Below are 23,355 nucleotides of genomic sequence, written 5' to 3'. Positions count from 1 at the left end.
GAGAAACGAAAAAGATCTATTTAGAAAATAGTTTGAAATTGTATAAATTTATATTTGTGATGACATCCTGTGAAAACAATAATTGAAATAGAAAGAAGTTGAACATTTCAATTTATAACTTGACATTTCAATTGATTCAATTTCAACTCCTGTACTCCTCTCGCTTATTTTGTAAAATGATAATGCGTGTTATGAGGAGTTGATTTTGATCAGAGAAGTTATTAGTCATTTCAATGACAATTCTCTCCCCATTTAAGAAAATATTTTCTCTTCTCCTCTCCTGTATTGAGAAAATCTCATTCCTACAGCATTTCAATGACAATTGAATTCTCTTTTAATGTTTTTCTGAGGAGACTAGGAACACATGTTCTATTATCAAGAGTTGGTGGTACAGCAAACCAATCGACAAGTGTAGACTAAACATTTGGTGAAAAAATGCAGTACCATAGTTGAAATGTGGGTTTTAGATCTCGTAGAAGTCTTTCTTGCAATATGAATGGAACAGCGAATGGGATACTTTCAAGCAGTTATTTAATAACAAAGAGGGAGACGCAAACGACAGTAATTTGATTCAACCTTCATTCTTTTAATGCCCCTAATTCATTACCTACACCTATCTATTCTTACAAGCATGTATTCATATCCTTGTAACGATTTTAATCCATTCATAAAGGAATCCTCAAAGGAAAACGATGTAATAGTGTGAGACTGTGAGAGGAAAATAATATTCAGAGAGAAGAGCTCTAGGCAGAGGCGGAAAACTTGAAATTGAATGATACAAAGCTCGCTTGTGAATTAGAATAGAATTTTCAATATTGCTGCTGTATCGCACATCAATGGATAAGATCTGTTAGAACGAATAACACTAGATAATCTACGACATGATTAATTACAATCTGTAATTAATTGGAGAAAAATCTGTTGAGTGAAACTATTACCATTTCAAGAATTCAAAAGTACGGTTATGTGTAATTACAGAATACAAGTTTGTTTTTTTCGGTTTTCACAACCACATCCTTCCACCCCTCTCGACATTCTGATTAGTTTCATAAGAAACTATCCATTTTGGGAAATATACTCCATTGAATGTATTATTGCATTTGAGTCTCAACTGTATCACTCTTGATCGAGATGACATGCATATAGGACGATACAAATATAAATTCATCGGATTTTTAATGAGTGAATCTCGTTGTTGGCTTCTTGTTATCTGGACCTCATATTATCTTGCGATATAGATAGAATGCAAACATCCAGCTTCTTTCCAATCTCAGTCTTTATAAACAGTGCCCTGCTTTCTTTTGGCCATAGAAAAAGAGTGTGCATGAATAGCGAGATAGTGAGAGTGACATGGAAAGCGCATTAGAAATTTATTATTATTTGAAGACTTCATTGGCTAAAAGTCAAGAGAATGTGTGCTAGTAAAAAAAATCATAAAAGTAAAAAAAAACTCTTGAAAACTATTTCCGGTGAGTTATTTATTTGTTGATATAATGGTCAGGTATTATTAAAAACAATATAAAAACATGAAGTACCCTTTTATTACAAGTTTAAATTTTTAATTTTTGTTCAATTTTTAATGATTTGCTTGAAAATGGCCAAAGTAAGCCGAAACTAGTTGTTTAAAATGTTTTTAAGTTTTAAATAAAAGGGTGCTTCATGTTTTTATATTTTTTAAATAATTTTAATAAAGTAGGCCATACAAATGAAGTGATTTTATGGTCAGGAATATATCGTGAAATTTCATTTCCTCTGTTAATTTCCTTCAATAGGTACCTACCTATTGATGATAGAAATATGAATAAGATCAAAACATTTAATCAGTAGGCCTACCAAACATTTTATCGACATTATACAGAATTGATTAAATATTCGTTCACATTCATAAATCTTGTCAACATTTACAAGAATTAGGCCAAGTCAAAGAACACTCAGATAGGTACTACATTATGTGAATTATATATAAACTTAGGTAGTTTAGGTAATATCAAATGATACTATTTTATGTTCCTCTTTCTGTGATAACAAACATTTACTTTATATAGAATTAGGTAATAGTATCTTCTACAGAAAAATGTAAATATTAACGAGTAAAATAAGACGTATTTCAATCTTCCTGTAAAGAGATAAAAGTCAACTTGATATTATGATATTTGAGGCACAAAGAATACGTAGTATGATGATTAGATTTAAAAGCAGGTCTTTTCAAATCAAAATAAAATGTTATGGGTTCTAGAATATTTCGAACCAGTAGAGAAAGGCGTCATTGATTGAATGAATGCTGGTGTGGATCAGGAGAATAATGAATGAGAACTGACGCGTGTAATTAAGTCATTAAGCGGGAAAAGTGAGGGGCTCAAATTCAATGATGATTAAACGGTTGGATGTTGGTTGCTTATCACGGCTTCTGTGTCCTAGATGACTACTGCCTATTTTTTTGCATGGTCACAAGCTCATAACCCCGCCATTAAACCACATTATTCTATTTTATTATAGAATTGAAAAATTTTCTTTAAAAGTTTTCGCAACAGTTTTATTCAATTTATTCATAGACAATTGATACAATGCAGGTAAAAACAACATGCATTCGCCCAAAACTGCTTTAAACCTTAATTTGGAATACACAGTCTAGAGGTTATGTAAATGATAACTTAATTCACACACTATTTTGAGTTCAAAACATGTATGTACTACAATAATTTTGGATTTATCAGATTAATTAATTTCAAAATACAAATCCAAACAAAAATCTTCCTCCACAATCACAAAAAATATTAACTCATTTAAATATTAAACATTTTTCAGTATTAACTCAATTTGATAAATGAAATTAGTCTCGTTATAATTGGAGTATGCTCAGATGTAGAATTTTTAAATTATGACATGAAATATTTAGCTTCAAATGTTTTCATTTTTATTTTCTAATCAATGAGAAGAAATATTCTCCAGTCTACTACATACGCGCTTAAAATGTATGTAATGTAGTAATGTAAAATGTAATGTAGACACAATAATGTAGAATGACATAAAAATAGCTTGTTATTTCTGCATTTTTGTTTTTTTTATTGATCATCTCGAAATCTAAAAATTTGGAGCTGACTACTTTTTGCCGCAATGCCCTCAGTTATTGATGAGTTGTAGATGATGCGTAGGAGTTTGATAAGTTCCTGATGTTTTTAGTGACATACCAAGTTGAATTGATTGACAGAGATTGAAGCATGAATGAGAGTTGCATGGAAGAAAAGTTGTTGCGATTTATGTTTTCAGTTGGATTATTACAACGATAGCTCTGTCAAAACATACTAGTCTCTTATCAACTTGAACTTCAACATTAATTTGAACTTGACAAAACTTTCAAAGTTAAATAAATTATGAAAATGAGAAGTATGAAATTCTGGCTGTTGTGCCGTACGTATAAAAAATAGAATAATTGAGTAGTAAAATAATATATATATATATATAAAATTTTTCACCGGTATATTCTGAGTCAAATCTTAAATGTACCAAATACAGCGATATAACCCTCAAATATTTTACCTATTATTACCTGCCTATTACATGGGAAACCATAGTTGCCTAGGTAATTTTCCCCCTTTCTTTCTTTTCAGCACACCCCGCCATGAAGCCGGTTTTTTTATTTTATCGGAAATTTATTTTTGATTGTGATTTGATTTCTTTTATGTATATTGTATTGTGTTGATTTGAATAACATTAATTGATTTTTCAATACATTAATTTTAAATAATAAAACATCCATTATGTTTTTATTGTGTGTTGCAAACATTTTCCCAGACATTTTTATATCAATTATCATGTAAATTTTAATAATTTGATATGTATATCCTTGATAATTCCATTCTTTCTACAAGGAAATTTTCGAAATTACCACATACAGCTAATTATTTTTAAATGATGGTTAAGATATTATTAATTTATCATTTTAGCAATCGATTGTATTAATCAGATCTATTGTGATATTCAAAAGAATCTGATAGTTATTATGCATTTAATATTCTAAAGAGTATCTCTTTGCGCTTGACAATAAATTATAATAATTCAATGCAGTCCCATACTCAATCACTACACATTACTCACTGCACATTCTTTGGTGACTGATGCTTATTAAGTAACAGCATTTTATAGTATTGTGACAGCTACAATGACGTAATTTCAGTTCTCTCAAGATTGATGAGGTCTCTCGTTTATTATTTTAACCATACTCTATGATTGAAGAACAGCGAATATTTTTAATTACAATATTATACTGGGTAGGCCTTTTGCGAAAAGTACAAACTTTTTCCAAGTCGGGAATAGAGAAAGCATATTATACAAAAAACAACAAATCAAATTTCAATGAAATTTTCACCTTACGACAGTATTAATCACGAATTTTCATTTTTACAGTATCTGATAATCAAAAAGACCATGTTGACACCCAGTGTTTGGTATTGTAGTTTCATCTTTCTAAATTCTAAAAAATAATCGACATTAGTTTCGCTTTGACACTAATTTTATGCTTTAAATTATATTATACGTGCGAATTAAGACTTAAATTATAGCCATCTTCTGATTTTATCACGTATTATAAAAATCAATAAGGAATATTATAAAAAAACTTTCTATGATTCAAGTATCCAACTAATTATAAATAGCTACAGCTATTAATATACATTCATTAATATTTCATTTAGAATCAAATAGTTTGAATAGATAAGAGTAGCTAGTCAAGTAAGACGTTAAGGTATAATGGAAATACAAATTATCAATATGAGTATTGAGTAGGAGAAACGTATTGAGTATGAAAAATATGAGAAACGAAAAAGATCTATTTAGAAAATAGTTTGAAATTGTATAAATTCATATTTGTGATGACATCCTGTGAAAACAATAATTGAAATAGAAAGAAGTTGAAAATTTCAATTTATAACTTGACATTTCAATTGATTCAATTTTAACTCCGTACTCCTCTCGCTTATTTTGTAAAATGATAATGCGTGTTATGAGAAGTTATCAGTCATTTCAATGACAATTCTCTCCCCATCTAAGAAAATATTTTCTCTTCTCTACTGTATTGAGAAAATCTCATTCCTACAGCATTTCAATGACAATTAAATTCTCTTTTAATGTTTTTCTGAGGAGACTAGGAACACATGTTCTATTATCAAGAGTTGGTGGTACAGCAAACCAATCAACAAGTGTAGACTAAACATTTGGTGAAAAAAATGCAGTACCATAGTTGAAATGTGGGTTTTAGATCTCGTAGAAGTCTTTCTTGCAATATGAATGGAACAGCGAATGGGATACTTTCAAGCAGTTATTTAATAACAAAGAGGGAGACGCAAACGACAGTAATTTGATTCAACCTTCATTCTTTTAATGTCCCTAATTCATTACCTACACCTATCTATTCTTACAAGCATGTATTCATATCCTTGTAACGATTTTAATCCATTCATAAAGGAATCCTCAAAGGAAAACGATGTAATAGTGTGAGACTGTGAGAGGAAAATAATATTCAGAGAGAAGAGCTCTAGGCAGAGGCGGAAAACTTGAAATTGAATGATACAAAGCTCGCTTGTGAATTAGAATAGAATTTTCAATATTGCTGCTGTATCGCACATCAATGGATAAGATCTGTTAGAACGAATAACACTAGATAATCTACGACATGATTAATTACAATCTGTAATTAATTGGAGAAAAATCTGTTGAGTGAAACTATTACCATTTCAAGAATTCAAAAGTACGGTTATGTGTAATTACAGAATACAAGTTTGTTTTTTTCGGTTTTTTCCAAAATTATTTCTTTAATATATGAATCTTCTCTATTCAAGTGATAATAATGTGAAATATCTGTTCTATTTTTTGTTTTGAAGCATCTAAATTTGAAAATTTACTTTGTGAACATATTAGTGGTCTGAAAATTTTGCGAAGTGAAGAGCTACAAGACTTAACCTATTTCGGACTATGTGTAACCATATCTAAATTGGGGAGAGGATTAGCACAAGGTTACCTTATTTTTCTCTCCCTATCATTTATATGATGTATACTTATTATATCAATCAATAAAGAATAAAGAAATACAGCAATATGTTGTATTCTGTGGTGTAATGTAAAGTCAATTCTAATAAAATTGATAGAGGAAAATATCTTACAATTTTTGAAAAAGTCATTAATGCACCGTAAAGTGAAAAATGATAAATTAAAATTAAATGAATTTAGTAGTGTAGAGTACTTGGAAAAAACAGAAACTAACAGTAGCATACCGTAGAAGTTCAATTGTTACCTGTTGAAGTGATGTTGTAACATGTATATTTATAATTGAATATCAATTAATTATTGTTTCTTTTTAGTTTTTGATTCAATAATAGTATTATTATTATATTATTTTTAATAGCTATTGTTATGTACCTGACGGTGCTCTAATGAACTAAAAAAAATTACATTAATTTTCAGCACTGTTGGCTATTTTGATGGTAATGGGTTGCCTCTGGCGCCAATAAGCAAAGTTTCGTGTTCACGGATCGCACTGGAGCACCAGGTCACTGCGCAAGATGCCATCATATCAGCTCTTGCAATTGTTCCTCAACTAAGTAAGTTGAGTTGTTCATAACAATTTCTGGGAAATGACAAAAAACCTTTTAATTCTATTCTCTGACATTTTTACTCTTCTGGAGTTCATATAGGGTTGTGTGGGTGTTTGAAGAGCTAACGATAAAAAAAATGATTCTAATATTTTCATTTTATGAATTAAAAAACTTATAACCCCAGTGGATATGTGTTGTTTCTCTAATGAATGGCCTAATATAATGTTGAAAGGTATGAAAAGGCATGAAATTAGATATAATACCACAGAAACTATATTAAAAACCACTTATTTATCCTACTAAAAGTAATTAACTATTTACACTGGTAATAATTGATTACTTAATACTACAATTTGATTCAAAATATTTTTTTCATAAAAGTTCAATCTCATCTGCTTGAGTTGTTGGCCAATCATAAATGTTTGAGTAAAATTCACCAACAATGTCTTCTAGTATGTATATTTCAACCTTCTTGAGATGATTGATTCTTTGAATATTGATTGAAACACAGCAGTTTTCTAAGTGAGCACTAGTTCTGGTAAATTAGTTCTCTGTCTTCAACCAAAAGAATTCTCATTGAGTCCACCAATGAAGCTTTCAGCTTTAATTTGATCTTAATGTTCCTTAGAATGATACAGCTGCAGTTGAGTTGAAATAGCGAACTCGATCTTGCTTTCCCTTGCGATGCTTATAGACGTAGTTCCAGTGTATATTATTTTTTTGATAAAATTGAATACCCCATTACTTGAAATCTTTCAAAAGATTGGCTAAATATCCTATCAGTTATTTTTAATTTTCCTCTGAATTACACTGAAGTCACAATCACAAAAAAGATAGGAATTTTCCCGAATGAGGAAGTAGTGACATCATGCTGTCAAATCGTCCAGCTTCCACTAGGGTAAGGAATAGCATAACGACCACATTATAGTCGGTTATACAACCACACAGCTCTTATACTCTTCATTCTTCACTCGCAATTTTTTCAGTTTTTTCCACTTATATTTTTTAAAGTTTTAATGGTACATGATTACCAAAGCCACCTTCATAAGAGCTCATATTTACTTCTTCAAAATATGCAGAGAAAGAAGGAGCTTGGTATAGGTATTGGATATTGGCATATGGCTGGACACTCAAACACTGCTGCTACCACTGCCAGTGCTGCCATCCGCAGTCATTTGAGAAACAACACATCTCCATAAGATAAGGTGTTTCTCGAATGAATGAATATTTCAACAGGTGGTATCTCCATATGAGCTCAGTGGAGTTGAGTTATTTCTAGCGTATTCTGCTTATCTCCATTCATAAGACTAGAGACCCTCCAGCACATCTATGGCTTAGATTACATACGTGTGGCCAAGCATGGAATGAGGAGTGCAATTGTCAGATCATTGAATTAGTGAGCGAATTCAAATACTTAAGTATTTTGTTAGATAATGGTCTGATTTGGTCTCAACAAATAATTCAATTAGAGAAGAAGCTAAGAAAACTGATTTATATATTCTCAAAACTTCATGGAATTTTAAATATTAAAGAGTTGAGGACAGTTTATCACGCATAATATGTACTTTCGATTCTGTCATACGGAATCATTGCAAGGGGGGGGGGTGCATATGATTCATTGATTAAAGAGCTTGTTGTAAGTCAAAAGGTCATAATAAAGGCTGGTTTCGGACTGGCTAGGACATATTCTTCTAATCGTCTTTTCATTTTATTCAACGTTCTTACCATCAAAAAGCTTTTCGTTAAATCTATCCTCTCTTATGCATTCAAGAACAAAATTTTATTCAATAATGCCTCACATCATTCTTATCCTACTAGAGGCTCCCTTCTCCACCACTCTGGACTTGAACGCAATTCACGTAGTGCGTGTGACAGGAACGTTACATATTAAATCCATGTAATCTTACGAAATGCGCCTCCTGATATCAGTCAACCTGGGAACTGTTCCATTCAAATTTATAAGAGAGCCCTACAATTGTGGTTGGCCTCGCTGAATGAGGATGACTGTTCGAGTCTCTTCAGATCGGTCTACTCCTAAAATTACTCCATCAATCCATTCTTTTGCATGAATGTGTGTGTGTGTGTGTTGTGTGTGTGTGTGTGTGTGTGTGTGTGTGTGTGTGTGTGTGTGTGTGTGTGTGTGTGTGTGTGTGTGTGTGTGTGTGTGTATGAGTGCGGAGTTAATTAATATATCGCATCATATTTTATTTATTTTTTTCTCAGTTTCTATATCCCTTAAGCTATTTTTTATAATTCAGTTGTAGAATTATCAAGAGTTTTATTTCTTCATATAGTATTATTATTCTTTTTTTTCCATTTGTAATATTTTACTTGAATATTTTTTACCTTGTTTAGAAGTATATCAATGTTTTCTCAATTGTTTTATACATTTTGGAGTTTGATCTCCTTCTCTTATTTATTTTCAATTTTTTTATAATAATAATTTTTGAACTCACGACTCACAAACAAACCTTAAGGTTCATGTGAGCGTAGTTTCAGTAATTGTGTACTTATACTTTTTATATTATGTATACTGTGTATAAATGTACATTGTATGCTGTATTTTGTTGAAAACAAATAAAATTCAATTCAATTCAATAGATTCGTCTTGCTTTTACGAACAATTCCATATGTCTAACTCAATTTTGATAAAAAATGGATATGAGGTGTTTTTCAAATGACTGATTCAAATAGTAAAAAAATCAAGAAAATTATATGCTATGATACCACAATATATATTTCTGAATGCGATGCACATAGGTCTATGTGTTCTAGCTTGAATAATGAGAAGGCAGATGGTGATGGTAACCTATAGTATAGAAAATATAACAAATGTTACCATCTTTTATCAATGCCTTTAGTCTAAGACAGGATTTCAAGCCTATAGTTTGGCCATAGTTGAATCAACCAGAAGGATTTGAAAGGACATTACTGAGTCAGAGGTCTCTGGCTGTAGCCATCTAGCGGTCACTCATCCAACGGGAATCACTTATCTAATCTGAGTGACGTTTGTAGCTTTTTCTAGCTGGGCCGAGTCAGAGTACATTACAGCTCTCAAAATTATAATTTACAACTTAACTTATGAGATCGAATGTTTCGAATTGATCGTTGTTTTCTACAACTTCATTCGATCTGAGAGATTCCAAACTGAGAGATTATTACTATATTTTCTATTATCAAAACTAAAATGGCTTTTGTACTTTAATTAAAAAAATAACGTTCAAATGTCTTTCACAATAATATTGTAATTTTCATTGCCTTTGAAAAATAACTTTAAACAATATGGCATAGCTTGTCAGTATTTTACTAGTGAAGTCCTGAGCTTACTACTGTATTTTAAAATTTTGATAAAAATCGCTTAAACTCTTCTTATTTTAAATCCAGATGGAGAGAGCTTAAAATTGCATACTTGTAATGGATAAAATCAAAGTAGCTTATAATTAATATTATTTCATGATTTTTTTTAGATAAATGAGGTAAATTGAATGTCAAGCCAGTGTTTTACACATGAAACAAAGAAAATATTATAAATAGAAATACAAATCTCAGTACCCTTTTTTAACAGTAAAGAGACAAAGAAAAAATTCTTTGGTAGATACTATATTTATCGAAATTCGGGAATGGAACCGTTTCGGGCTGCACCTATTGTTTTATCCCGATCATTTTATAAATTGTACCTCTACCAAATAAATTTAGCTTGATGAATTTTATTTGAATGAGCCATTTTATTAAAATATATTGGATTGTTGCAGTGGTGAATCCAGGATGCAAGGAGTGCAGTAAATCCAATGAGACCTATTGTCTTGGAAATGATGTCATCTATGATCATTGCTGTTGTGATAGGAGGTTTCATGGTATGAATATGCATTCCCTAACTCATCAGATATTTATATTAGATAATGTGATGAATAGTAAGAGTATTTGTGTACATCATAAGATATATAATGAAGCCATCGAAAGTTTCCAATAATAATGTAAGTTTCTAAGTGTTTTTCACCTATCTATATAGTGTTTCCTGTTAAAATTAGTATTATAAGAGCTTGTTCACATGACAGCGATTTACGCTCGGTTGTCGCTCGATTGGCAAATCGCTCGGTTTGCCAGCCTCGTACACATGACAGCGATTCATGAGCGGTTTGCGCTCGGAAAGTATGTACTCAATCTTAATATCTTAATCTATGTACTTAATCACTACATTACTATTAAACATATACTACTGCTCTGATCGAAACCGCTCGGTTGACTGAAGACATGTGTATGCTCTCATGCCTGCTCGAGTATATCGAGCCGCCCGGCAACCGAGCGCTTGTAGTCTGAGACAACAACCGCCGCGATTCGCCGGCGAATACTAAAACCGAGCGATGCATGTGTACGACACCATGTGTTTCCCTATACCTGGCAATCGCTCGGTTTGTCAACCGCGCGACAACCGAACGTAAATCGCTGTCATGTGAACAGGCTCTAAAACTGTAAAGTACTTTCTGTTATGTGTTACATAAGATACATAATGATGTATAAGATCATTGGAACTTCAACAAGAAGTTTTCCCTAAGAGCTAATTACGCAGAGTCTTTCCATAAAGCTAACTGACCTAATTAAGGTTTTCAATTTGGCTGACAACAGTCACTAGAGTTCAATCAGTATGCCTGGTTCACCAATATAAAAATTACAAATCTGAGCTAGACAATGCACTAAAGCAGAGTCTGACTACAAAGGTGTTAGTTTCAAATTCGTATTATACTGCACACCCCGCGTTATTTCCTGCATACAAAACATTGATCGATTTATGAATCATGAATTCTTTCGGAGAGATACACAGTAAGCTATGCAATATCCTATTTGAAGTATCTGAGACAAAGAAAACATAAATTCATCAAATGCTTATTTGATTTTTTCAAATTATTATTAACGAAAACATTGTTTTGAACAGGTAAATTGAGCACACTAATGCAAATCGCACGGGAGCGGGAGAATTCCTATGTTGTATGAAATAATAGTCACCGCCGCCTTGCGATTTGCAGTGTGTGCACAACTCTTGAGTCGGAGTTTCTTATGCTGTTCCAATATGAAACTTCAAATAATAATTGTTAAAATTAATAATTGATATATAATTTTAATAAAGGTAAGAATCATCTTGAGCATGTACGGGACAAAAAATACACGAATGATGCATCATCAAGTCTGAACAACTAAACTGATTAAAATTTTGCATAAAGATTCTGAATTTACCGAGGATGAACATAGGCCTAGGCTTATTTTTATTCTATTAATTAATCAATTCTAATTCAATAATTAAAACAAATTTATTCAATTTGTGATTCAAAGTTTACGTACGGTAACTATAAAAGCGCAACCAAATAGGGCTTTCTCCAAGTGACTCCGTAACTTAGTTGGTAGCGAGCGCGGTTGATGAATCATAGTTTGCGTGTTCAAGAAATAATATTAAACCCATTTTTTTGCTGGAAATTTTCAACCCTTATAAAGATTGTCCACGTAATTTCTAACAAAATAATAAATATATTTTTTTAAGTTTCCTGGACATATGGGTGATTGCATTTCACCACACCAAATTTTACCCAGTATAAAGCACCGGTTACATGCTAGTCAAGATTTCTTGGTTGTATTTTTGTCTAGGGTATTAGTTTTTAATGAGTTTACAATGTGATAACAATGTTTTTAATGTGATAACATTGTGTGACATTCTGAATATTCTATGCTAATTTGGAATGATGTTTTTCAGAAAGTATACCTTATGTTGAGCACTCGTGCTACATCGAGACTACCCCTTGCATACCAATAGTGCGAGACTGTGGAGAATACATGAAAATGATGAGCTGCTGTTGTCATCGGCTTTTAGGGACTAAATGTAAGTTCCACAAAAGAACGTTTTCTTCAATTGCAACGTTTCAACATATCATTCAGAATATGTGATGTACAAAACTAGTCTTATTTCTTATAAAACTCAGATGAATTGAATGGCTTTCTAGTCTTTGAGAACAAAGTTCAGCAAATCGAGTAACAGAACAAGTGAAAATTTTATTGCACAATCAATATTCTGATTTGTTCAATTTAGGCTAGTCTAAATTTAAGATGTGAGTTTCAAAAATTAGAAGAGATATGGGGCATGTCCATGGGACATAATGTACATTATAAAGTCAGTAGGATGTATGAAGCTTATTCATAAGTTTATTGTGCATTTTTTAAGCCAATAAAGTAATACAGTTGTGAGTTACACTCATCGTTGAGATCCCTAGTTTAATGAACAGTATATCAGTATTATACAATCTACGATAAATCGCAATATTATAATACATATGGATCAGTACCTAATGTTTAAAGTTATTTTTTATACTGTAAGCCGATACTGCAGTTGAATAACGTATTAATAATTTGCATTTTTTACAGGGAAAAACATATCAATGGCTTTAGCTGGAGAGAGTAAACTTGGTTCATCTTCAAATGTACTACTAGTGTCAACTACATTCGTTTTTAGTATACAAAGAGGTATTCTATAGGTTCAAGTTTAGACCAAATACGAAAATCTGTGATTTTAACTGTGATTCCAGGACTTGAGCTGATAGGAATATGAGCGATACTTGATGACGATTGTGTTCTTTAGTTGTAGACTATTATTATGTTCCTCTTGATTGATATACAGTAGGCCTACGGTACCGGTGTTCACAAATAAAACTCTTCTACCTTATTTTTGAAAACGGTGTATTAGAAATGATAAATAAACGATATTGTATTATTTATCAAATATTTTAATAATTATCAATCTAAAGGGAATCATTGTCACTAGGAGGTTTTCACATATTGGAAAAAAGTGATCGAAAATTCAACCATTTAGACGAAACTTTTCCATTTCCTGTTACTCGGAAAAACAAATAATATTCATATTTATAATATGATTCAGCATTTGTTAAGTCATTCGTTTGATAATTTGAATTTTTTTTTTTTTAAATAGTGTTTTAGAAGTGTTATTTGTTGTGGAGTCGAATAAATTATTTAATTCCATTATAAATAAGTTGTATCAGAAAAAGGAAACTTTGCATCACTACATAAATTAATAATGATAATAATCGTATAGCTTTTATTAATGGGGTTCCCTGATGGAAGTTCCACTTTGCCTGAATAGATAATTTGAGCCGTCAATGGGTTTTACCAATAATAAAACTATATTAAAATTTTGATTAAACTAGAATAGCATGGTAAACATTTCCACTAGAATGACTTCAGTGCATTCTTGAAGATTCATGTAAATGTAACTAGAGTTAATAATATATTGTTTATTGACAATGAACGTCATAGATACTTCATCTTTTTTAATTATAGAGCGCATTGAAGCTTGAGGGTTACACTCTTGAAGTTTCTTGATAAGGTATTCAATATACATTAACCAATGAATTTAAAATTACTAATTACCACACTACTTTTATTCTGTAAAGTGAATGAATAAAGACATTGTACATCTATTTTTCAATTTCTGATAAAATATATTGATTTTTCAACAAATGGATCTACATTTTTGCGGCCTCCATAATAATATGTAGAAATTCCGTTTCTATACATCAGCATGCAAGCAAGAACAAGAACTAAAGATGGTTCAGTTACGAGAGAAACCTCGGTTCGCATACAGCCGCCGCTGCATTTTCTCATGACTGAACCATCTATAGAGTAATGTTCAAATTTGACAGAACAAACCAGCTGTTTTTTTTCAATTTTTCTACAACATAAATGAGCTTATTGGTGATGTTTAAATAGATTTCAATCGGTGATGCTTGATTTATTTTTATTCAAAAACATAATTTACAATAACTACGTTGCTTCAAGTCGATGGATTACTTTGCTAGATTTCATCAAGCGTCTAGTTCTACTGGATCCTAGGATAGCTGAGAGTTGAGGCACATCAAACTGGTTGAAAATTGTAGTAACCGAAACATTTGATTCGCCGTCATCGTGAATCAAGTTGCAAAGTTCACTGTAGAAGTTGGGGAACGAGGGAGGCTGGAAGAAAACAATGTGCCTGATGCCTTTCACGCGTATTCTGCGGTAGAAATGGAACCGTTCACTGTACAGCAAAAAGTGCGATTCGCCGTGGAAAAACTTGTCTCTAGCGCGGGCAATTTTCGAATCTTTCGAGTACTCACAGATCTGCACAAAGCTTATCAGCTCTTTCTTGAAATAGTTGCGGATGAGAACAAAATCCAAGTAGGACGGAATGTAGATCATGCAGTGCTTCATGAATGGATCCCTCATTTGTGGCAATATTTCGTCGATGAAGTATTTCAGGCGCCTGTCAATTGCTGTCACGGCCGAACTGCAATCGATTTTGCAAAACACCTGCAAGAAAAGTAATAAATTGACTAAATGAATCTAAATTAAATTGCAATTAATAATTTATAGTTCACGAAAAAAGTTGTTTTTGTTACATTATTTATTTATATAATAATAATAATAAAACTTAAAAATGAAAAAAAAAACGTTCTAACGAAATAAAACACTACTTTATACAAATGATTTACCTAGATATTTGATTCACTGTAAGATTTTTATGTTTGCAGATGATATTTTATTGATTTCCTCTCATGAATCGTTAGATGTGGCCGCAACCCGGTTACAACATGATAACAATACTCTAGCTAAATGGTCTCATAATAATTGTTTGAATATAAATGTTACCAAAACCAAGGTTCTACAACCTCATCCTACATGAAAAGACTTAGGGAACCCAAAATTAAGCACCATTGTCGTGAATGTTTCCAACAGCAGGAGCAAGACATTTTCTTATATACAAGAGAACAAGAGATTGTCAGTTCATATCATATTGTATAAATTATAAGTATTTAGAAATGACAGTCGACAGTCATTTTCGTTAAGATATTGATATAAAAAAATGTTTGTAATAGACTCAAACAGGTATTGGCCAAAATGTATTATATTAAGGATTTAATACCTAATAACGTGAAGAGGATGATGTATATAGCCTTGGGAGAGTCCGTTATAAGAAATGAATTGCTAGGTTGGGGATTTGCAAGCAATGTTTATCTAAAGATAATATCTTCGGTACAGAGGAAGATTTTACGTTTGGTCAGCAATTCTCAGGAAGATATTTCATATGAAAACCTTTTGAATAGATGCTAGGTTTTGAATATAAAAGGAATATTTCTGTTGACTGATTTTAGAAAATTACTTCAGTAAAAAATATTTAGTTATGAAAGTTATGATTTAAGGAATGAGAGGTATGTTGTACCATTTACTTTGATAATTTAGCTAGAAACACCTTAATCTACATTGTACCAAAAGCTTTCAATGATTTACCCGATAATTGTGCTGAGTTTGTTAATGTGCGCCTATTGAAATGAAATTTAAAAATTTGGTTGAATTACACTATAGATGTAACATAATGAAATTCATTACTAATGTATTGTATTGTTGTAAGTCATTTCGTTCTATTTTTTGTATGAAAGTTCAGGTTGACTATACATTATAACACTTTTGAGATTTTTGAGAGCTGAGCCAACAATTAATTAGTTAATATCATAATAATATTAAATGTCAAGTATTACGTAATATCATGATAATATTAAATGTCAAGTATATACTTGTCAGAATAACGTTCACTGATATATATATTTGAATTTACATTTTTTAAAAATGTATGAATTCAGGGCTACTTTCTTGTGCTTATAAAATAGAATAATTATAGTACCCTTTAAAATTAATAAAATAATGAAACAAGAATACAAATTGTATCGTAATTAATAGATCACAACATCGTCAGGTTATAAAAATAAATTTCCAATAAATGTTTACTAATAGTTTTGTTCAAGTAAATTATTTATAAGATAGATAGGGGCAGCTGCTAAAATAATTGACTTGAAGATATTATTTGAAATAACAAAACTATTAGTAAACATTCATTGGACACTTATTTTATAACCTGACGATGGTGTGATCACCGAAACTAGTAGTTACGTTACAATTTGTATTCTTGTTTTATTTTTTTATTAATTTTGAAGGGTACTATAATTGAATTTACATGTTTTGTATATGGTACCTTGTCAAGCAGTCTATTTGAGGTTCGCTTAAGGTAGCTTATTCATTCAATAAACGTTTTTTCTATTCTATTCTACTTTGAGTAAATTAAGACTATACACTGGAAGCATGAGAGTAAACAGAAAGTAATTTCAATGATACCAGCTAGTACCTGAGGCATTTTAACAGCAACTTGGCAGATACTTCCATCGATGATGTTGTTGCAAACGGTGAATGCTCCACTGTAGTTTGTGCACTTCTTCTGGAAGAGAGCAGTGATGAGAGGGAGGGGCTGGCTGGAGAGCAGCAGGGTCTGCCTGTAGTACTGCGACCAGCCGTTCAGAGCCCAGCTGCGTATTCGCGAGAAGTCAGTGCCGTGCGCCTTCTGAGGCTGCATGTGGAGGTGCTCGAACATGTGCAACAGGTGGTCCCAATTCTAGCTCACAACACACATTTGTCCATCAAAAATAAAATAAAGTTTCTAATTTATTACATAGAACATGAAAAAACGTATTTCATATCATGTTTGTGAGTTTTCTTATGTTGTTGAAAAATAACAAATATGGGGCTACTATGTTCGATAGGGCTACTTGGAAGTTTCATTACATAGAATAGAATTACTAGTACCTTTTTATTTTTTTGAGACAGACTCTAAGAAAATAAAAAACGGGCATTAGTAGTTCAATGTGATAAAATTAAGTTTACTTAAAAAAATCAAAGTCTAAGATTTGTAAATGGAATTTCAAAATAAATAACGAATATTGTTCATAGTATCGAATAGGCAGTAGTAGTTTCATCAATATAATATGAAATCATTAATCTGCTATCATAATTTTTTTCATTAATGTAATATCACGAATTGTTTATTGTATCTAATAGGCAGTGGTATGTCATTTAATAAACAAAGGGCCATCTAAAACGTAATAAATTTTAATCCATAATCAGAGTACTGATAAGTAAGCTTTATCGGCTGATTCTAGATAGTTCATAGCCTGAGTTAATCTCTGTTAAATTTCTTTTTAGAAAATATCCTATTTATTCAACAGTTAAAATTTATCCTAATGTCACGTGACGATGGAAATTAGATGATGTGAGTAAAAGTAAAACAGTAAAAGTTGGTTTGGAGTTCATGAAATTGTTTATAAATAAAAAACAACAGAGAATCAAAATACACAGATTTTAAGAATGGTTAATGAAAGTTAATTTTACGATCTGTCTTCAACAGCGATGTAACAAGTTTCTAAACATTTTAATGACGATTGAAAAACATTATTTTATGAGAAATATTCTATCATTCTCATATAAAATAGCGTTAGCAAGTACACTCATTATCATGTTAAAATTCTTGATATCCATTGGATATTTATGATTATTTATACTATCTGAAAAATAAATCGAATCACTCAGATCAATTCAGATTTATGATGAATGATTAATGATAGGAAATATTTTACCTGCATTAGAAAAACTTCAGTTTGATCTAGAATAAGGAGCTCAATGGAAGCAAGAAAGTCATAGTCTCGTTCGGATTCTCCTTCAGCACCAATGATCACTCGAAGACCAAGCGGAGAAGCAACTATGATATCAGATGAGTAGAAATCAGCATACAACTGAAAAAACGAAGAATATTAACTATTTCCGATGATTGAGTAGGGTTCGTACCAAAGCGAAATTTCTTTCAGTAACCTCAGACCCCTAAATTATTTTACATTCAAAAAATATTATTCTTAGAACATTTGCCCACAATAAATGAAACCTATATAGGAACTAATTCATCTCACAATGATTCATATAATGAGAATATTTTCATATTTATTTCTAGCGTCGTATCAATTTTTGAGAATTGTGGAGTTTAACTGAATCAACCAGTTTTGACCTGACTAATTCAATATTAATCATCGTTAAAAATTGTATGTCAGCAATGGAAAAGTATGGAATACATTTATGTACATTCTTTAATATATACATTATAATATAGCCTATAATAATATATTCATTGATATCCATTGTGAAGAAAAACTACAAAATTGAATAATTAGGAAAATACTTTGGGAACTGGATTGTCATATGAGCAGCTTCATATCAAATTATCAATTCATTTCAAATTATACTTTTAGATTATTGTGGGTTGATCTTTGGTTATTCTCTATTCTGGTATTGTTTGACTTGGGAGAAATAAAGATGTTCTTATTCAAATCCTGACCAATTCATCAATATAAAAATATAAGTATGAATTATTGTAAATCTTGTTTATTGGATTACCTTGAGACTTCTTTTGGTAACTGAAATGCCAATCCTGAAATTGTCGTCCACATTTCCCTTGAATGTTCTCTCATAATCAACTGGTTTAGGATTTTTATTTGGCATTGCCAATTCGCCTCCAGTAAACTCATTCAGGAACCGCTTTTTATTGACAACGTTAGATTTTTCATCAGGCAACAATATAGAAATGATGTTTTTGATGATTCTGGAAGAAAAAATTGTATTGTACGTAAATAATATATAGAAAAACAATGATCTATTATGCAAATGTTAATAAGAATTCAATATTCAATCATTGAAAAGATATGAATAACTGATTAGAATTTCATATTTTTCGTGGCAATACAAAAGTACTTGAAATAATACCATACTTAAAACAGTGGTGCACACTTTTAAGGGTTCATGCTAGAGTGACATAACCAACTTTTTGATTTGGACAGTATATAGTATAAATTGGAAATGGGACAGTTTTGGGCATGAGCCTGTTGTGCCTTTCCTCATGTTAAGTATGTGTACACAATGTGATAAATAAATAAATTAATTAATTAATATTTCATGTAACTGACAATATAAAAAACCAGTTTCTAAGAATAAATCCGTCTCATATTTCCAAAGTATTGAATTTTATTTTCTAGAGTTTTTTTTAACTGAACCACCGACTTAGTAACTATTGAAACAGATAATCAGGAGTTTCTGGTGCATGTACATAGTTATAATAGTTTTCTATTTGATCAAATATGAACTTACTTGAGAGCAGAATCCCTGAACGGCACAAGGATCAGCACTTTGGGTCTCACTAAGCCTTGATCACGAAACTCTTCTGGCACATTCGTTTTGTCCACAAGTCTTGAATTGTGATGAATAACTTTCAGACGGGTCTTCAGTGCATGATTGATTGCATGAAGGCAGTAGACAAATCTTATCTCTTCAGCGTTATCCAGCGTTCTTCCAGGAAAATATAAATCTTGATAATCCTTGATCAAAGTTAAAAGTTCTTTCTGAAGAGGAGTGAAAATCTTTTCGGAATCCAGGTCAATTCCAAGAGCTGTGGAGTTCGCTGTGTGAACATTGCCTTGCAACTGAGTTTTGATAAAGAAATTATCTAGATTTGTGAGTTTTTGAATGGTTGGAATTGAACCAGGTTGAGCTGAAGGCAGCTCCTTATCTAACGATAATAAGCTCTTTTTTGGTCCCAGTTCTTTATCGCCGAGTGCCTGTTTCGGACTCCTGAATACAATGTTGCCCAGATTGGGCCAGTCAACGTTTTGTTCTTCAAGCATGGCAGGTTGCGATGAAACCACTTCATACAGTGACTCACTCAGCTCACGGTGGAAGTGAATTTCAAAAGGATCTGTTGGCGAGACATCTTGCACTCCCTACAATAATAAAACATTTAGTTATTCATTGTTTAAACACTAAACACTGGTTTATATACTTACATTACTCTTTAAATGAATTTTATTAATATCTACTATTTAACCACATAGGTAGAGAGGTAGGCTATGCACCTTGGAAATATTTATTTTCCACATATCTCATAGAAGGTAAAATATAATATTGTAAAAAGTTATATTTAACAAAAACAAAATAATTATAATTTTGAAAATAGCTAAACACATTTATACAGAAGAAATAGTTTTAAAATAATGAACTTCAACACAACTTTAAAAAAAGATAAGAACAGTTATATTATTCGTTAGATTTTGGGAATAGCTCGGAAGCATAATACAGTATCATTACAAAAACATTTCAATGTGCAGCAAGAACAATGTGATCAGTGTTGGAGCATTGGTATTAGTTATCATAAATTCTATCTCTATTTGACAATAAAAATGATAAAATAGGTAGTAAGTTACCACTTTATTTTTGGTTTATGTAGCCTACTCCTTATTATTTCATCTCTATCATGGATAGGTACTGTGAGAAGGATAAATAATTCTTTTAGCTCCGCCTAGGAAGATGGACCACAAGAGCTGTTCGTTTTCTGATGAAGCCAGTAGCTACTTGGAACAATGAATGGCAAGCAGTCGATTTCCAGCCTAAGGCTCAACTCACACGCGACTCGACTCTAGTCGAGAGAGTCGAGTCTCTTCTCGACCTGAGTCACATAAGTGTGAGTTGCCCTCTGGCTTGTCAGCGAAATTCAGATTTGAATTTCCAAAATACATATAACTTTGACGAAAAAAATTCTTTCGGGGCTGTTTCCTGAAAAATGATCAGACTATTAGACTCAACTCACACTTACGCGACTCGACTCTAGTCGAGAGAGTCGAGTCTCTTCTCGACCTGAGTCACGTAAGTGTGAGTTGAGCCTAATAGTCTGATCATTTTTCAGGAAACAGCCCCGAAAGAATTTGTTTCGTCAATGTTATATGTATTTTGGAAATTCAAATCTGAATTTCACTGACAAGCCAGAGGGCAGCTTCACCCCTAAAATTCTACAAATTTTTGGACTTTTCTCAACTTTTTCATTTTATTTTGAAAACCTTGAGTTTTTCTTGAATAAGCATTCTCTACAAAATAGAGCCTACAGCTTATTCTTCTCAGCTCGTCAAGTTGGTTTCGATTGTTTCTATGAGTATTTGAAAGTTTGATCCTTGAGGTGTCCTTATAAAATCATTATAAGGTGTTCAAAATAAAATGTCTCTAAATTTGGAGGTTTTTAGGGGCGAAGCCGCCATCTGGCGTGTCCCAAATTTAAGATTTGAATTCAGCGCCCCAAAATACATAAAAAACAGACAAAAGTTCGTTTGGGGCTGTTTGCTGAAAAATTACCATTCAACTGGACTATAAACTAGGCTACTCTTTGTGATCTCTGATGAAATCCGCTGTAGCTAGTGTCGAGCTTTGTCACCTTTTCAGCTCTCGATCTACACTTTCAGTGTACCAGCTGTAGCGGGTGCTAGCCTAACTGATGGCTTATTCTCAAATAAAATTATTATAAATATCTTAAAATCAAAGATAGCCTACTGATTTCTGATTAGGATTTAGCATTCTAATATATTAATTAATTGTATAATGAATATTACCATCTTATTGAAATATTTTACGACTATGAACATTTGCATGTTTACCTTTTCGTAGCCCAATAAGGTACACCAGCAAAGCCAACAATGTTATTGGTTTGTTGGCAGTTTCTTTCCCTATCATATGCACAGTCGCGACTAAATAGCATCTAAAGACTGAACATTTCTTGGTTAATGCTGCAATTCAGTGGCGTGATGAGGAGAAACTTTTTGTGCAGCAAAAAACTAACACTGTTGTACTTTTTACAACAGCGCGACTGCCGGAAGGTTTAGATTTTGGTTAACTGCTCATGGTTAATTTTCTTATTAATAAAAAGTTTCGCTTTTAGTACCTGTAGCTGCTAGGAGAAAATTAATTTGCAAAGTTGACATCTGTAGAAGAAAGCATCTGAGTTCTATTTGTTTAAGTAGTTTTATTAGGCTTGCAGTTTGTTTTAAAATTGAATGCCTACATAATAATTATTATAGCACGATACCTGATCAATTTCTTCTTCATCGTCCGCCTCTTGTTCTTCATTGCTATCAGAAGAAAGTTCATCCTCGTTATCTTGAGCAGCATATGCGTCTTCTATTTCATCTTCAGATGAGCCACTGTCGATAAGAGAAGATTGCTTGGTGTTCAGAGTTTCAACCAACTGACCAAATGCACTTTTTGGTGTGTCATCTACATTATTATCACTGTTACTGTTTCTATTTATATTTTGTTTGTATATTCTTTTAGAAGATGTGCCTGCTTTTAATGAAGAGAGTTTACTACGCTTTTTTTTTGGAGCACTATCATTAAAATCAGATACACTGTTTTTTCTTTTTTCTTGGTCCTTTCTCACAAACCTTTTTCTGAAACGATCTCCTTTTCCCATATTTGTTTGTTGGTATTACAGAACTACCCAAAATAGTTGAAACATTTTAGAAATATTATTTAAAGAAAATAAAAATACAATAATAACAGCACTTTAATAGCACAAGTTCAACTTTTCAAGATTTAACAAATATAACCTCAATTTACGAAAAACAGAAAAGCATGGGACAATTTCAATGCTAACTAGATAGCTTTTGACTCTTTGTATCGCAAGAGAATATCAAGACTGCTTGAAGAGAATCAGTTTAGAATCCTTTCAAAAAAAAAAATCAAATTGCTCGAATAGAGGATCAGTTGATGGAAAGAAAATAAAGAAACAGTGTAATTTTGATTTTTTTTTGCTATAATGAGGTCCACGTTATAATGGCAGTGTTTGATTAGTAATGGTATTGCTTTTATTAAACAAAGCGGATAGCGCTTTCTCTTTCTCGCTTTGCTCTGTTGCCAGATCGTCTTTTAACAATAACGAATACAATTAATAGAATATTTCAACTTAATTATGTAAATTGATTATGAAATTATTGCTTAATAGAATATAATTGATTATTTTAAACGGGAATGAACAATTAATATTACATTTATA

At 31.7% G+C, this 23,355-nt stretch overlaps 2 protein-coding genes across 3 annotated transcripts in view; one reads left to right on the top strand and one right to left on the bottom strand.

The window, feature by feature from the left end:
• Positions 1 to 15,065, top strand: part of LOC111047205 — a 21,046-nt gene extending 5,981 nt beyond the window's left edge. The window contains exons 2-5 of one of the 2 annotated variants that reach the window (XM_022332896.2): positions 6,457 to 6,593; positions 10,340 to 10,441; positions 12,328 to 12,453; positions 12,993 to 15,065. In XM_022332896.2, coding sequence (XP_022188588.2) covers position 6,593; positions 10,340 to 10,441; positions 12,328 to 12,453; positions 12,993 to 13,102 — 339 coding nt within the window. In that variant the 5' untranslated portion in view covers positions 6,457 to 6,592 and the 3' untranslated portion in view covers positions 13,103 to 15,065. Of the gene's footprint in view, positions 1 to 6,456; positions 6,594 to 10,339; positions 10,442 to 12,327; positions 12,454 to 12,992 lie in introns of those variants that run through there. The other variant, XM_039427133.1, reaches the window with a different exon arrangement.
• On the bottom strand, positions 14,359 to 23,143 carry LOC111047216 (digestive organ expansion factor homolog). The gene is made up of 6 exons (XM_022332911.2): positions 22,390 to 23,143; positions 19,635 to 20,263; positions 18,888 to 19,092; positions 18,080 to 18,235; positions 16,798 to 17,061; positions 14,359 to 14,930 (listed from the first exon to the last, which is right to left on the bottom strand). Exons 1-6 carry the CDS (start codon positions 22,771 to 22,773, stop codon positions 14,406 to 14,408), a joined length of 2,163 nt encoding a protein of 720 aa, XP_022188603.2. The 5' UTR covers positions 22,774 to 23,143; the 3' UTR covers positions 14,359 to 14,405.
• Positions 23,144 to 23,355: the final 212 nt, after the last annotated feature.

Source organism: Nilaparvata lugens, chromosome 4 (assembly GCF_014356525.2).
Source record: "Nilaparvata lugens isolate BPH chromosome 4, ASM1435652v1, whole genome shotgun sequence".
Classification (NCBI taxonomy): domain Eukaryota; kingdom Metazoa; phylum Arthropoda; class Insecta; order Hemiptera; family Delphacidae; genus Nilaparvata; species Nilaparvata lugens.
This window is presented reverse-complemented; position numbering and strand designations above follow the sequence as displayed.

Coding starts and splice junctions, on each gene's coding strand:
- LOC111047216 (XM_022332911.2), bottom strand. CDS start 22,773: ATGGGAAAAGGAGATCGTTTCAGAAAAAGGTTTGTGAGAAAGGACCAA. Junction 18,236..18,887: donor TTACCAAAAGAAGTCTCAAG/GTAATCCAATAA, acceptor TCGTTTTTTCAG/TTGTATGCTGATTTCTACTC. Junction 14,931..16,797: donor TTGCTGTTAAAATGCCTCAG/GTACTAGCTGGT, acceptor CTTTTCTTGCAG/GTGTTTTGCAAAATCGATTG.